The sequence below is a fragment of the Botryllus schlosseri genome, chromosome 8, assembly GCF_051294905.1.
Source record: "Botryllus schlosseri isolate E-star chromosome 8, Bs_hap1, whole genome shotgun sequence".
Classification (NCBI taxonomy): Eukaryota; Metazoa; Chordata; class Ascidiacea; order Stolidobranchia; family Styelidae; genus Botryllus; species Botryllus schlosseri.
The window spans coordinates 19,855,946-19,871,452 of record NC_137243.1 but is presented as its reverse complement, the minus strand read 5'-3'; the positions used below and the strand labels follow the sequence as shown (position 1 = coordinate 19,871,452).

The window sequence follows — 15,507 nt, the reverse complement described above, 5'->3', positions numbered from 1 at the left end:
TTATTGTAAAATGCTAAAAATTTTACAGTGTATGAAGTTGAGTATAAATAGTTTACATACCAATTTTGGAGAATCTACGATGGACAGTTCATGAAATATGGCAATTTGAAAATTTTGCGAGTCTAGCAGTACCTTACCCCCTTAAAGTAGCGTCAATCTTTATCAGAGGTTGCTAAATAACCGTGCTTCAACGACTTAATTGATAAAACTGGAATCCACTTGATCAAATGTTCATATACACGCACCAATATTTTTGATCAAATTCTTTCATTAATTCAAAAGCATTTGACGCTCCGCGCGACTAGGTCCGAAATTCAGATTGATTAATGTCAGCGATTTGGGCTCCTCCGTGAAACGATCGCCTAATAAAATCTATAGCTGGAAAACTGGAAGCTCCCATAGGGTTTGTGTGTGTGTGCGACTGTGCGTCTTAGAATCGTATGGATAAATGATAGTGATGAAATTGCCCATGACAGGATGTACGGTATGTGTTTCCACTGGGGAGCTCCCCAAAATCCATTTAAAAAAAACAAGAAAGTAAATTGTAATTCTGGCTACGACCCTGCGTGCGAGCTATCTCTCGTGTGGTGACAGCTTTTTCCGCAATTCATGAAGTAGGCCGGTTATCAACCATTTTGCAAATTTAGTGGTTTCGCGGACCCCTTGAAAATGCTGTGCGGACCCCCGGTTGAGAACCACTGCTCTAAATAGTCTTACCGTAAGGTATGAATGTAGTTCAAGTGTGCCCCTGAATGCTCGATGACACCACTTCCATCGGCCCCACCGGTAAATCTGATATTGAAAACGTATTTTCAATATGCAAATAACAATATAATGAACCAATTTCATTCATTAACCATGAAAAATTTCGGCGCTTTGCGCGAATGTGTTGACGCCCGAGTTTTTCACAATCACATCGCATTATTTAATGTGTAATGTATGTAATCATCCAATAAGGGCCCAAGACCATCGTATTTACCCTATTTCCCTTATATTTAAGGGAGAGGGGCTCATTTACGTCATCGAATTTTTCGCCCCTCCCAAATATTTTTTCTGGCTACGCCCTTGGCTACGCAAAACCAAAAGTTTTCCAGATACTGTCATTTTTACTGTATGTACTGATTGAAGACAAAACTTTGGGTTTCAATCAAACAAGCTTCTCTATTTTATGAACAGATTTTAGAAATCCCAGTAATGATTTTGATATCGTTTGGACAACTAGACAATTCTAGTTAACACTACCTATTTCATCTTTATATTTTGAATTGCAATCTTCGCATTTACAGACGGCCACTCCCGACGAGGGTCAGTTGAAAGGCTTAGAGTGAATAAATTGCGAATATGAATGGGTTGTCCGTTGCAATATTCAAATTCTCTACCAGAAGGAACCTATTTAATTATTTCATTATATACAGGAATCATTTCTTATGAATCTCAGCTTATGATGGAAATGGAAAAAAGCTGAACAATACTAACATATTTATATAATCAGCATTGTTTCGGGTGCCATACGTTTAAAATCCCTATTTGAAGGTATTGAAGAGGACTGGTCAGGGCCGTAACAGCACTTCGTCAGCCCCCCCCCAAAAAACGTCGGTCTTGGGCCCCTATAGGGTGATGAACCGGACTTATGGGGGGCTTCGCCCCCCAGACCCGCCTCACCTTATACGTTGTTGACCGTTACTTATTATCTATATTGGCTGTCCGTTTAATGAATAAGTTTTTCTCGTCTAACCACGGCAAGCGCGAATTGTTTTTATAATTTATGGTTGAATCGGTCAATATGATCGAGAATTGCATATATATTGCCATCAATTTTTATCCTTTCTCTGCTCACGTAATCAGATTTACCGGTAGAGCGGAGTGAGGTGTGTTTGAAAAGTGAGGACCACTCAATAATAATTAAATATCTTCGGGCGTATACCTGTAGGCAGGAACGAAACAGCACTTCGTTAGGCCTCGCAAAAAACTAGGGTCTTGGGCTTCCATAGGGTGATAAATCGACCCTCCCCCAACACGTTGTTTGCTTTTACCACGAAATTAGTTGTACTATTCAGTGAGCACGCGCCAAGCGCGAAAATTTTCAATAATTCATAATAAAATCGGTCAATAAGATCGAGAATTGCATATATATTGCTATCAATTTCTTGTCCTTTCTGCTCGCGTTATCAGATTTGCCGGTAGAGCTGAATGAGGTGTCTTGGAAACTGTAGGGCTCGTAAATAATAGGCTAATTAAACATCTTCAGGTGGACGGCCCCGTTGGTATGACTTCGTTACGTGATGTTATTGCGTGACCTCCGCTACATCAAAAAATATATAATCGCATAAATGTACTAAACTAAAAGACGCACACGATTTCAAATTGGTATTTCTTCACTGTCATATCATATTGCCCTGCGGGATGGTATTTGTCTTGTGAGGTTCAGATTGCTAAGATAGGAACATTCGGCGTCAGTCATTTAGGCACCTATGGACAATCAAACCCCTACGTATCAGCATAAGCGCAGTTCTTTTCGGCCAAGGTTTTCTCGCTGCCGATCATTCTGGCACATTTCTTGGAGTCGCATGTTACATGGCCTAAAACTTTATATACTGGTGCTTCGTGGCGCGGTAATGGCCAACGCCGATATGCCCATTTCTATAAATCTTGCGTATTTTTTCTTCGGTGAAGAGTACCCAATAATAATGATATCTGACAACTTGATATCGCGAAGAGCGCGAAAACTTTTTGAAAAAGCTGCATAAATTTTCAAGAAATACTTTATAATTTATGTTAATTCACGAAATAATTTTGGGCCCCCTTCGAGCTCGCCCCCCCCCCCAATTGGGGGTTCGGGGTGCGGCAGTTACAGTCCTGGGACTGTTATAGATCCAACGCTTACTTACGTTAATCAAATGCTCGTCAATGAGACAGCAACGACGTGACGACGACAAAATGGCAATACTGTTCACAGTAGGCTACACATCTCGTGGCCACCTTTTCCATGAACTATCGTTACAAATTTCTCAACTCAATCTGTCAATTCCCATACTGGTATAGCGCGCTTCCTAACCTATATCCGCCCTAGGTGCATATAATGGCTCAGCCGAACTGCTAACGTACACGATCAGAATTTTATCTCAGGACGACAAGTTGTGCTGACATAAGTCTTCAAGAATGGGACCTTTCACTACTGCGTCGCTGATGGTTCTTCTTGCCTGCGTAACCGCTACAATCGCGCTGTGGCCAAGTATATGTTTTATTTTGCATTTTACGTCGGCGAGGCGGGAAAATTCGGTCTAACCAGTTCCCAGTTGATGTTCCACTATACATTGTGAATAAGTGGGAAATGCCTTAATGCGGAACATGTTTTCTCTGGTAAATCTCGTGAAACTCTTTTCGATTTCATAAAAAGTAAAGGCTTAGCGGAATATTCGTGGCAGGGATGCAACGAGACATCGCACTTGTAGTTTGTCTTATTTGTGTAGCTTGGTTCTTTCGGCTCAATGTGTCTATGTGATACGTACACGTAATCTGCGTATCACAACAAGTGAGGTCAGAGGTAAACCAGTAACCCTATTTTCTCTCTTGCATATATAGAAGCCCAATACAGTTGTGTGTTAGCTGATAATTTCGAAGCGAATGAATTTGGTGATTCTCACATCGATCAATATAAAAATTTTTTACTTCATATCATTCGACACAGGCCTATCATACATTGCATACTTTATATCGCGACTGCATGGTATTTCTACATGGTTTCTTTTATAGTATACTTCCGTGACAAAGTACATAACTCAATTTCAAATATTTACCTTGGTCAACACACATTTGGTGCCAAGACGGTTTCAATGGTTTTAGAGTATTTGCATGTTGCTGAATCAAAATATAGCATTAGTTTTTCCGAATTGGCTCTATTTTTTGAATACTTTGTTGCGCCGATAGCAGACGATATATATAAACGTAAGACCTTGATAGCTTTCACTTTCACACCCTATTTAACGTCCACTTGTATGAATATAACTTTATTAGTTACACGAGCTTTCGAAGCTCTGCTCCTTCATCATGTGTTAGGAGCAGAGCTCCGAAAGCTCGTGTAACTAATAAAGTTATATTCATACAAGTGGACGTTAAATAGGGTGCGAAAGCTATCAAGGTCTTACGTCTATTTTTTGAGATATTCCATATTTTAGTTTACAAAAATGCTGAAAATAGCGAATTTTGACGTAGGTAAAATTCTTTTTTTCTGCAACTTTGATGAGTCTCCGACTGTTTTCAAGCATGTGCATTGTGCAATTGTGCATACAGTATTCTTCTAGCTCTAAAGCGATATCGCTAAAGATGCAAGCGTTAACACGGGGAGCCTTGTAAACGCGAATCGTGTTTGATGTGAAGATCAAGCGAAAATTAGGCGATATTAGCAGTTAACAAAATTAGCTGACGTCAAAGCACAAGCACTACTTTTAGTAACGCTCAAAGTACACTTAGTAAGGTGTCAAAGCACCTTACACAATTATGCATTATACAACTATACGCTATGGCTATAGCTACATAGCTATAAAATGAGATATTGATGGCAAGTGATAACTGAAGGGAATATAGTAGGGATGGTGTGAACCTCTGAAAGGTTCAGGTTCGTGTGAACGCGAACCTTTTTGAAAGGTTCTGTGTGAACACGAACGTGAACTTCATGACGTCACGTGACGTCATATTGCTAATTCCAACCCTATCCTTCAATGAAATGATAGCCTATATTAATGTACACGATACCTAGTGGCTAGTGACGACTCAGGCAACATAACGTCACAATGCTGAAGTATATATTGACGTTTTAAACGTCGCCAAATATATCAACTGGGGCAATCAAATGATATTATAATCGCATAAAATCAATATCTTCCAACATTTCGACGAGGGCTTACCAGGGAATATAAGGAAATGAAAGTGTATTTTTGTCTTTGATGTTTTTGCAGCATATAAACCGAATCATGATATACATACACACGATCTGCGCATATGCATACCATGATTACATGATGTGCATATGCCGCCGGGCAAGGAAGTTGCAGATATAGCCTTGTAGCAGTGTTGGGATGGCTCGAGTCATGACTTGACTCAAATCAGACTCGAATCACCTTTTTCGTATGACAGACCGGAAAATGTATTCGGCAACCGAGTATTGCTACATTTATTTTGATCATATAGGGTGAACCTAGCAACTATGTTATGCTTGCTACTGATATTACCCCATTAACAAGATATAGAGCAGTAGCCAACACCTCAATTGCACCGATTTGGTTTCAATGATAAAGTAAACATGAAGTCAAGATTGACCCCGTGCGCCTGCTAGATTTTTTACATCAGAAAACGATATCAATCTTATTGATTGGTCGACTAAGCATCATTTGCTGACTACATAGCTTATTTCGCTCGTGATGTTTTGTGATTGCGGGTCAAGCTCGCAGCAGAGAGTCACTAAATATTTACAAACGGAATGCTGGATCTTTCGAGCAAACTTTTGCAACAAAGCAAGTAAAACTTTTGAGATAGTCAACACTAAACGACCATGCACCTTGACAATTTTATGCTGCCAGCGCCATGCAGGGAGTGGCCTGCAGTTGAAATGCAATAAATTTGAACCAACGATGTTATAATGAAGTGAAAATTGTTATATATGAAAAAGGTTCACAGTGCAGAACCTACCAAGGTTCTGTTGTGAACACGAACCTCTAAATTTCCGAGGTTCACACACAGAACGCGAACGTGAACCTCGCGTTCACACCATCCCTAGAATATAGGCTACTCGACACTGTGCCCGTGGTTAACAATACAAAGAAACTGCAGCTTATCAGAATGATGCTTGTACTGTTACACTCCCATTGCCTGGTTTACTGAGTGATGCTGTAAATTTTGCAGAACGCTGAGGAAATCACTCGTTGTTGTTAGTATTGTTCATATGATGTTCGGCTACTATGGCCTTTTACACCAGGCCTCAAGAGTCTGATAGATCCATTAGAGTCACAACTGTCTGCCGGTAAGGATAACGAATTCCGCCACTGGTAGTAAAATCCGTGGATCTGATAACAGTTTTGTGAGCTGAAACGGTATGCCTAGATTCGCCGCTGTCGTCTTCAAGTGATCGCGGTGGTTCGAGTAGCGTTCGCAATGAATTAAAAAAGTGGTCGACCTTCTCGTCGATATTGCACGTATCGCATAAACCCATGCTGTGACATCCGATTCTGCGAAGGTGCCAGTGGAGTCTGCAGTGGCCCGTCTGCAATCTTATCCGAATTGATGAGATATTTCGTGAGGTTATGCTGCAGCTTTGCAAGATTGCTTGCGAAGCAAATATTTCGCGATATTGCAAATAATCATCTGATTCCGTGAATTCATCATTCCATCTTTCCTCACAGTGTTTGGCGATTTGCGATCGTAGTTCCTTGATTGGCAGCGAGATTTGTTTGACCTCACGAGCTGGGGTTCGGCACGCAGCGCTTCTGGCTAGCTGATCAGCCTACTCGTTTTGACCCACTCCTCTGTGCCCAGGAATCCATATTATATGCGTAATTATGTTACTCTGCGACAGATTTCTGCAAGACAGAATAATTTGGTTAATTAAAAAATTCTCTTACTGACGATTGGCTATGGCCCAAATGACACTCAGACTGTCTGAAAAAATAGCTAATTCACACTGTGGGCGAAGATTGTTTTCAGCCCATAAAAGACCCTTTAATATCCCGACAAGCTCCACAGTAAATACGGACACTTGTTGTGGGAGAGCGACATTAAAAGAATACTTAACACTTTCGACAAAGAATCCTGCGCCACATCCGTGGTCGTTTTTAGAGCCGTCACTGTAGATCCTTGTGTGGTTCCTATATTTTTCATTAATGTACTGGTTACAAGTTAGTTCAATGGCAGTAGGGTGGTGTAAATTGACAATTTGTGAATACAAACTGTCGTCCACACATACATAAATATCATCCCACGGGGGATTAGGCGGGGATTGTATGCGATGAACATGTAGCTCATCCAGCCACCGAAGTCTACTCAACATGTTGAATGTGATGAATCGCTGAGAGTCCGGAAAAATTTCATGCCATGATTGTATTATCATGTTACGGCAGGGGTGTTTGTCTCTTGCTCTAATGTTACACCGATATTTTAGGCAGGAATACAAGTGTCTAATTTTTACGGGTGGTTCCCTGCAGGAGTGCTGTAGCGCATAGATAGGGGTACTACGCATAGCACCGCTGCAAATCCTGAGCGCGGCATTCTGGATCGTTTGTATAGACTCCATTACGTAATTTGGCGAGAACAAATAAGCTTCCTGTCCGTATTCAATAACTGATTAATCAGGGACCTGTAAAGAGCTAACAGGCACTGTTTTGAAGCACCCCAGGACGTACCTGCTAAAGAACGAAGAAGATTTAGACGCTTAGTGCATTTTTCAACCACCATTCGGGAATGACTTCGGTAATTAAGTTTGGAGTCAAAGATTACTCCCAAGTATTCATATTCCGCTTTAACTTGTACGGGAGAGTCGCATAGCCGTAAATTTATATCAGGGGTTTTTCTCCGCCGGGTGAAAACGACTGCCGCTGATTTCTTCATGTTAACTTTGAAACCCCACCGTATGCACCATTCCGAAACGCCGTCAAGTGAATTTTGAATTTTACTGGTGAGATCCGAGATTTGTAAATCCGACTCCCATAGACAGACGTCGTCGGCAAACAAGTTGACCCTCGATGCAATAACGTCAGGAAGATCGTTTATCATGATTGTGAACAGCAACGGACTAATTACGCTTCCTTGAGCCGTGCCATTTTCTAATTCAAACGTATCAGACAACGAGGTGCCAACGCGAATTTGAAAGTGCGTCTGCTAAGGAACGAGTGCATCCAATTAATTATGTTACCAGATAGCCCAAGCCTTTGCAATTTGAAAATCACTCCTTCCCTCCAAACCATATCGTACGCCTTCTCAAAGTCGACAAATACAGCTAATACTGATCTCTTGTTCCAAATTGACTTGTATATACCTCATCGTGAAGAGACATAATGCAGTCAGTGGTGGATCTTCCTGGTCGGAAACCACTTTGGTTGATGTTGAAATTTTTTTTATCTGTGAGCCACCAATTTAACCTATTTGTTACAAGTCTTTCCATAATTTTGCAAAGGTTGCTGGTAAGGGAGATTGGTCGGTAGGACGACGCAGCGTTGGTTGGTTTACCCCGTTTTGGCAGAGAAATGATTATGGAATACCTCCAAGAGTCTGGGCACCGTTGAGATGCCCAACATTTGTTTATTGATTCTAGCAGTTTAACTAAGCAATCTGTGTCCAAATTCAATATCATCTTCGAGCATAGTCTGTCTTGGCCCGGAGATGTGTTTTTCTACGCTTCAGTATTTTTTGGAACTCTTCCCAAGTGAAGGGAGAATTAATATCCTCACCGTCTATTATGTTTTCGTGCAATGCACACTGAACTTCCCTTTCAACCGCGCACCTTCTGAGAATGTGTGAAGGATCAAGGTTACGGTTGCTACCGGCTGATGCAAAGTGGCGAGCGAGCTCATTTGCTTTGTCGATGTCTACAGTCAGTATTCCATTGGTGGAGTCAAGTGATTGAATGTGACTCCATGTTTTCGAGCCAGACATTGATCGAATGGTCCTCCAGACTTCTGATGGTTTCGAGTTGTTCGTGAGTCCGTCGCAAAACCTCCGCCAGAAGTCTCGTTTGGCTGAGAGTATCGTCTTCCTTGCTAAGGCCCGTTGCCTTCGGAAATCAATTATTTCTGTCTCGCGGAAAGTTCTTTTCATTTTCAAGTACGCCACCCTTTTGAGACGCGTAGCTTTTGAGCATTCCTTATTCCACCAAGGAACGCATGTCCTTTTTGATGACGGTTTAGTCAGCGGGATAGTCTCAGTGGCCGCTTTAATGATCGCGTTAGTTATTGCGTCAACAGACAATGCATCAGGCCCGTCAGAAGCGGATGAAAAATATTTGTGTGCATTGTCTTTAAATTTGACCCAATTTGCATTTCGGAATGACCAAGACAAGACGTGGGTCTCTCGACACTCCACGTGGAAGTTGGATTCACTAGTTATTATATAATGATCGCTTCCTAGTAGTTTATCCGTCACAGAGGTTGATATCTTGTGACTGACGTCTTTCGAGCATATGGTAAGATCTAACAGAGACGTGGAACCAGGGTTCGGTCTCGATAGGTTCAATCGCGTAGGCACCGTCGTATTGTTGACAACAAGTTCCATATCATCTATGATATGATATAGATGCCGTCCGTTCCGGTTTGAAGAAGAGGCGCTCCATAGCGTGTGGTGCGCGTTGAAATCGCCGACGATGATACTTTTCGTGCTACGTCCCGAGAAACAGCGTTGAATGACTGGTCGTGATACAACTCGATTCGGAGGAATGTAGACGTTCATTATGGAAATATCGCCTACTTGGATAGCTAACGCTTCTACTGGATCAATGTCTCCGATGTTTATCTCGCTGAAATTTATCCCACATTTTATAAAGAAACAAATTCCTCCGCCGTGGATATTTCGGTCTTTCCTCAATAAATTGTAAATAGTAATCTTCGGCGTGTATTTGGATACAAGATGAGTCTCTTGTAAGGCAATGATATCTGGTTTCGGGTTCATAGTTGCGATGAAATGCTTAAACTCGTTGATTTTACGGTATATTCCCTTACAATTCCTTTGTATTAAAGAGAAGAGGGCTTCCGGTGATTGGTACTCGCAGTATTTTCTGTCATGTTGCTCATACTGAGGTCCATGCATTCACTATTTGTTTCCTCTGCAGCTGCAGAGTGCATGGTCGTTGTTTGCGATGACGTGGACTCGTTAGGAACAAATCTCTTTACTTCTTGAGGCTGTCGCATTGCAATTTGCGGGCTAGCACGTGACGATATGATAGTATTATTGGTTTGTCCTTCATCGACATTGTCGACTGGCGTGGGCATCGGTATACCGAAATTTTCTCCGGCGGACTGAGCGATAATTGCGTCAATTTGCGGAGCTTTTCCATCCGCTATAGAAAGTAGCGTGTTCTTCATAACCTCGGCTATAAAGTTGAAAAGTGTTGCCAAGGGAATCGTGATGTTTCCGTCGCTAGTGACCGAGAGAGGTGAAGGTGCGGAGCTTTTATTCATGACAGTATGGGGCGATTTCGGAACGTTCACTCGTAACGTTAGAGATATACAGTGCAGCTACAAAGTATATAGGCTGCAGCTAAATAAATACCGCTGTCCAAAATGGAGTGTTTCCAAGGTCTTGTTTCTGAAGTAGCCTAATGGGATGCTACAATAGCAAATGGACATGGTGGAGTATCTCGTCCAGAATAAGTAATGCATCGGCTCAAGAGACATTTCCACTATGCATGTTACTGATACTTCTGTTCACATTATGCAGTTACTAAAGTTAACGATTTTTTTAAATAACAAATATCACTATCTAAAAAAAATAGAGCCAATTCAAAGAAACGAATGTCATTTTCGGACTCAGCAGCCTCAAAATACCCAGAAACCATTAAAATATCTTTGGCACTCAATTATTTTTTGTTGGCCAGTGTTATTTATAAATCAATTATGTAAAATGCCTTGTGACGAGTGAAAATATTTCAATCTCAATCTCTATCTGCCACGTACAATTATGCATGCCATGTTTTAAGCAAGACTGCGAGTTTGCAAAGACCAAATGATGACAATGGAATGTCCTCGCGGGAGAACGATCTTGATAACCTACGCGATGTATGGAAGACTGGGGAGCAACGAGTGAGTAGGCCTATACAACCGAATAATAGATTGGCTACTCAGTAACTATGACTACGTAGCATAGTTATCCGAAATTTTGCGTTGCAGTAGAATGAGTACGGAGGAAACTACCATATCACTATGTAGACAGTCGTACATGTAGTTACTCTGTAGCATTTGCTGTTGCAACAGACATCTAATAAACGGGCGGTGTGTCGAATATTTTGGATTTCCTAAGCGTATAGCCTGGAATTCGCGGTTCTATTTTCCAGTTCAGATATTTGTAAATATTAATTTGATTCGCATTCTTCGCTAGACCCCTATGGCTACGTCACAATGTTTCTGGGTATTTTGTTCCGAACTTCGATTTAAATCTCGCTGACGAAATGATTACACTGAACAACAACAAAAAATTCATCATGGTATAGGTGAGAACGATTTTAGGGTACATCGAGACGCTGAGCTCGAAAATGGTATTGGTTTCTGCAGATTGGCTATATTTTTCAAGATATCACCAAATTGGGACATTTTTTTAAAATTTTATTCAAACTAGGTTGCATTTTATCCATTTTATCCTGAAAATAAATACATTAGTACTGTACTAAAACCACGAGAATGTGAGAAATGTAAAACACAATTAGATCGGCGGAACGAAACTGTACTGCATAAATTTATTCTTTTCCACATATCGAACACAAAAATCCCATTTATTCGTATTTTCAAAGGATTCTCTTAATATGTAATTTGTGAGAAAAAGCTTCCTATACCAATCAATGTGCCTGAAGTGAACAACAAATAGCAGTAATTCGGTAATAACAAATCAAGTATGCCTGAACCTACAAAAAGTCGACAATTTGTAAACACTGACAAAATAAACAAACAAGCAATATTTTTTGTTTACCAATGAGTATTCAAATCTTTTCGTCGAAATAAATCAATATCGGGATGTGCATCAGTGAAGTTCTTAGATGCAGCTCCTGTTAATAACTCAAATTAGGTTGAAGTCATCTGCAGGAAAGTCCTCTTGTACGATTTTGATGGAGACAGATTCGCAACAGGCAGCTGGTAGTATTTTTTGTTTACCAATGAGTATTCAAATCTTTTCGTCGAAATAAATCAATATCGGGATGTGCATCAGTGAAGTTCTTAGATGCAGCTCCTGTTAATAACTCAAATTAGGTTGAAGTCATCTGCAGGAAAGTCCTCTTGTACGATTTTGATGGAGACAGATTCGCAACAGGCAGCTGGTAGTATTTATTCATAATGTGAGCATCTCAACTATATTGATATTTCCTTCCATTTATTTGATTTATAGCAGAAACCTTCCACCTCGTTCCTCACTCATATTTCCCGGGTTTTGGGGGAAGCGATGATACTGAAGTTTTATGCTCATGCTTATCCTTGATCTAAAAACGTTCGTGAACATCACCTCCACGCCCTCCCCACTGTTTCTTTTTTTTCGTCTCGACACAAGTCAAGACATTCGTTGTTTATCTGATCTCGAGTAAAGGGCGTTGGTTCACTCTGTATTCGTAATAATGTTGAAGAGTCTGGCGTTAATGGATTTTCTCAGCATGTAGGCTACTATTGTCATCTACATCTTCCACCACATCCTATATCGTAGCATCATTCGAAATCAGATTTGGCAGGTACGTAAAACTGCAACTGAAATTTCAGGGGAATGGATGATTGGCTGTAAAGCAGAGTTAATGACGAGGAAGTGCTATGACTTCTTGTTTTTTGTTCCAACGTCACATCTCATTCATGTTAAAATATCGATCATCATGGTGGCTCTTTGGTTATCACAAAACTACGGGGATGACAAATTGCATCATTTAGACCAGTGGTTCTTAACCTTTTTTCCTCCAGCGCCCCTTTTCAAAAGTTGCCTGGGTCTCGTGCCCCCCTATTTTAAGATGTGTGTATGGAATCGGTGACCTGTGCTCACACGATGTTTTATTTTATTGTTGTTTTATTAAATTACTTTACCTTGGAGAATCATCGCTGCTTACCTGATATATCAGGCAAAACGTACCGAGATTCCAGTAGGGACAATGAATAAGTGGGTAAAGTTCGGTACGTCTTTTCGGGTCGGGACTTTACTATTGGAAATATTTCGCGCTTGAATCGCGACCAAGGACCACTCGAGTAATTAACGATATAATAATTGTATATGTGCTATATCAGACTCAAATCAATGTTGTTATTTATACCAACCATCGGGTAGGCTTATCGACTCATACCATCGAGTACGATTCCATGTAGACATTCCGAATTCCCATAAGCGATTTGCAAAACGGTGAAGTTAATTGTATTGGTTTTTGTTTTATTGCTTCTTGTTACTAGCAACTAAAGATGTGGCGGAGATCTTTGCTCATATTGAATTTAGCACTGCTGAATTTACTACTGCTCCAGCTCTTATCTTTAATATAAATGTATTCCAAACAGAGTAAATCATATTATATAACGCTCATGGGAGTTGCGGGTCACATAACTGAACAGTATCATCTATTATGATACAATGAAGAACTATTCTAAAAATTTAATTTTTAGCTCTCAAATACAAATATATTTAGTTAACCATTTTGAACAAAAAGCTTCAAAGCAAATTTATTGTACAAAAAGCATCACTCTCAAAAGTGGTACAGCAGTGCCACTTCGATTTTGATACGATATGCGCTGCAGGATAAAATACCTAGTTGGAAACATTTTGTTGAAAATAACCCGAGCTAGCGTGATGGTAGTGTTTTAACGGGAAATTGTCGATCCAAAAGTACCCTCAATTCTTTTTACATGAGTTATAATAAACCAGTGCATTCATGGAAACATCTTACGTGTAAGTGTCGCTCGTAACGCGACGACAAATCTCGAGATTTGACAGATTTTCTCGAAGGTTAATTTGAATGAGAATTCAGGGATATATAGTACTATTGTTCTACTATATAAACATATGCCCCTACTACACAATCTACTGCGACGCCATTTTTCTTCAGTGCCCCCCCATACCACCCCTGAGCCCAGCGCTCCCCATTTCGCCCCCTGGGCGCTTCCGCCTCCTTTAAAATCCAAATCGCCCCTGGGGGAGGGTCGCTGGAGACAAGGTTAATAACCAATGATTTAGACTTTGCCCTGAGTCCAGGACCGCGAAGTTTCAGCCTAATTCAGGCAGACCGTTGCGGTGCCAGGCATTTATCTTGATCTGTCAACGTCATACCAAAGTACTCCTTGCAAGTGTACTTGGTGACATTTCACATATTGAATCGCTTCATGTTCAACGTGTTTTATTAACATATGTAGAAAAACAAATCTAGGTCATTACGACACTTTCTCTGTCTAGCTATCACTAATTTTTTTTAATATACTTGTTAAAACTTCCATGGTCGAAATTTCTGAAAATGATAGCAAGGGGCAGTATCTAATATTAGAAAGCGTCGGAAAGCGTGTTAAATTTGATCACATCAATCATCAGTGACCAGATAAGTGTCATTCGACTCTTTCTGTAGCTTAAATGAATAGGGTGTTAATTGACGTAATCTATCGGAAAAATAGTTCATGTTCGGAAAGTCACCGTTCCGTATTTGCGAAACCCTCTTCTCAGGTATTAATCGCAAAAAAAAATACTGAGAGACCTTGTTGCCTTTACGCTTGTCGTTTTATCGCATTGTATATTTTAAAGTTTTTGTATACAGATGCCCAAACAATGGACCTTCTTCCACCAGTTGTCACACTCCGCAAAGTGGAAACATTATACAAGAAAGATGCCATGACCTGTGGATATGCCGAATCAAAGCTTCTACTTCAATCTTTGGCGATCCTTGTCCTGGCACTGATAAATATCTGGATGTCGAATACATTTGCGCTTATTAATTTCCCTAGTCGCCAATATGCGAAAGACAAAACGATAACGACATCACGCTGTTGACAACGATTATAGTGCAAATAAATGACATCGATGGGAGTTTGTTTCGTGTATCAACGTAGTATTCGCAACCTTGTTAAACCTTGTTCCCCTCGAGGACCGGTAAAATTTCAAAAAATATGTGGCGGACCGGTGGACTTTCAAAAATTACCTCTGTTTTCTTGGAAGTACGTGGTGCTAGAGAGTGACATTCTGAGGGTTAGATCGTAATTAATTATGTTTAAGATGGCATCCATGTGATTTTACGGTAGTGAGTCTGCTGATCGAGGTAAAATTGCCTCGATCAGAGAAACGTTCATAGCTCAGAGTCGTTCATAGGCGTTCGTGCCGAATGCCGCAGATTTAACCAACCACGCTAAATCGAATAACATTATTCTCTTCGACAATATCGAGATAAGAATCGTTTCGGAGTCTAACCAAGCACCTTGTCGTGCTACTTTGCTCATTGCCCACTGCCACCAGACGCAGGAAACTCTGGCTACTATACTAATACTACGCGCCGTACGAAAACACCTGGCAACAGCTATACCTGGCCATCCCCAATATCAGGGCCGAAAAAGCACTTCGTCAGCCTACCCCGACACACGTTAATCTTGCGCTCGCACAGGGTGATAAGCCAAACTTTTGGGGCGCTTCCCCCCAAGCCGCAAAGTTGCATGTATGTTTTCACCGCTACTTGTTAACAAATTCACTCTACTCAATGTCTGCAAATAGTTCATGTGACTTAATCGCGCTGAGAGCGGAAATTTTCTATAATTCATGGCTGAATCCGTCAACAATAATGATAATTGCATGTATATTGCTATCAATTTTTCATCCTTTCACGGTTCC

The 15,507-nt window shown here is 40.7% G+C and overlaps 1 protein-coding gene and 1 long non-coding RNA gene across 2 annotated transcripts in view; both read left to right on the top strand.

Annotated features, from left to right (window-relative positions):
* Positions 1-15,507, top strand: part of LOC145445032 (uncharacterized) — a 361,778-nt gene that overhangs the window by 222,748 nt on the left and 123,523 nt on the right. The gene's annotated exons all lie outside the window — the stretch shown is intronic.
* Positions 3,109-14,715, top strand: LOC145444997 (D-galactoside-specific lectin-like). Its single transcript, XM_080323081.1, has 3 exons — positions 3,109-3,232; positions 10,676-10,778; positions 14,447-14,715. The coding sequence occupies exons 1-3, from the start codon at positions 3,160-3,162 to the stop codon at positions 14,622-14,624; spliced, it is 354 nt and encodes a 117-aa protein (XP_080179207.1). The 5' UTR covers positions 3,109-3,159; the 3' UTR covers positions 14,625-14,715.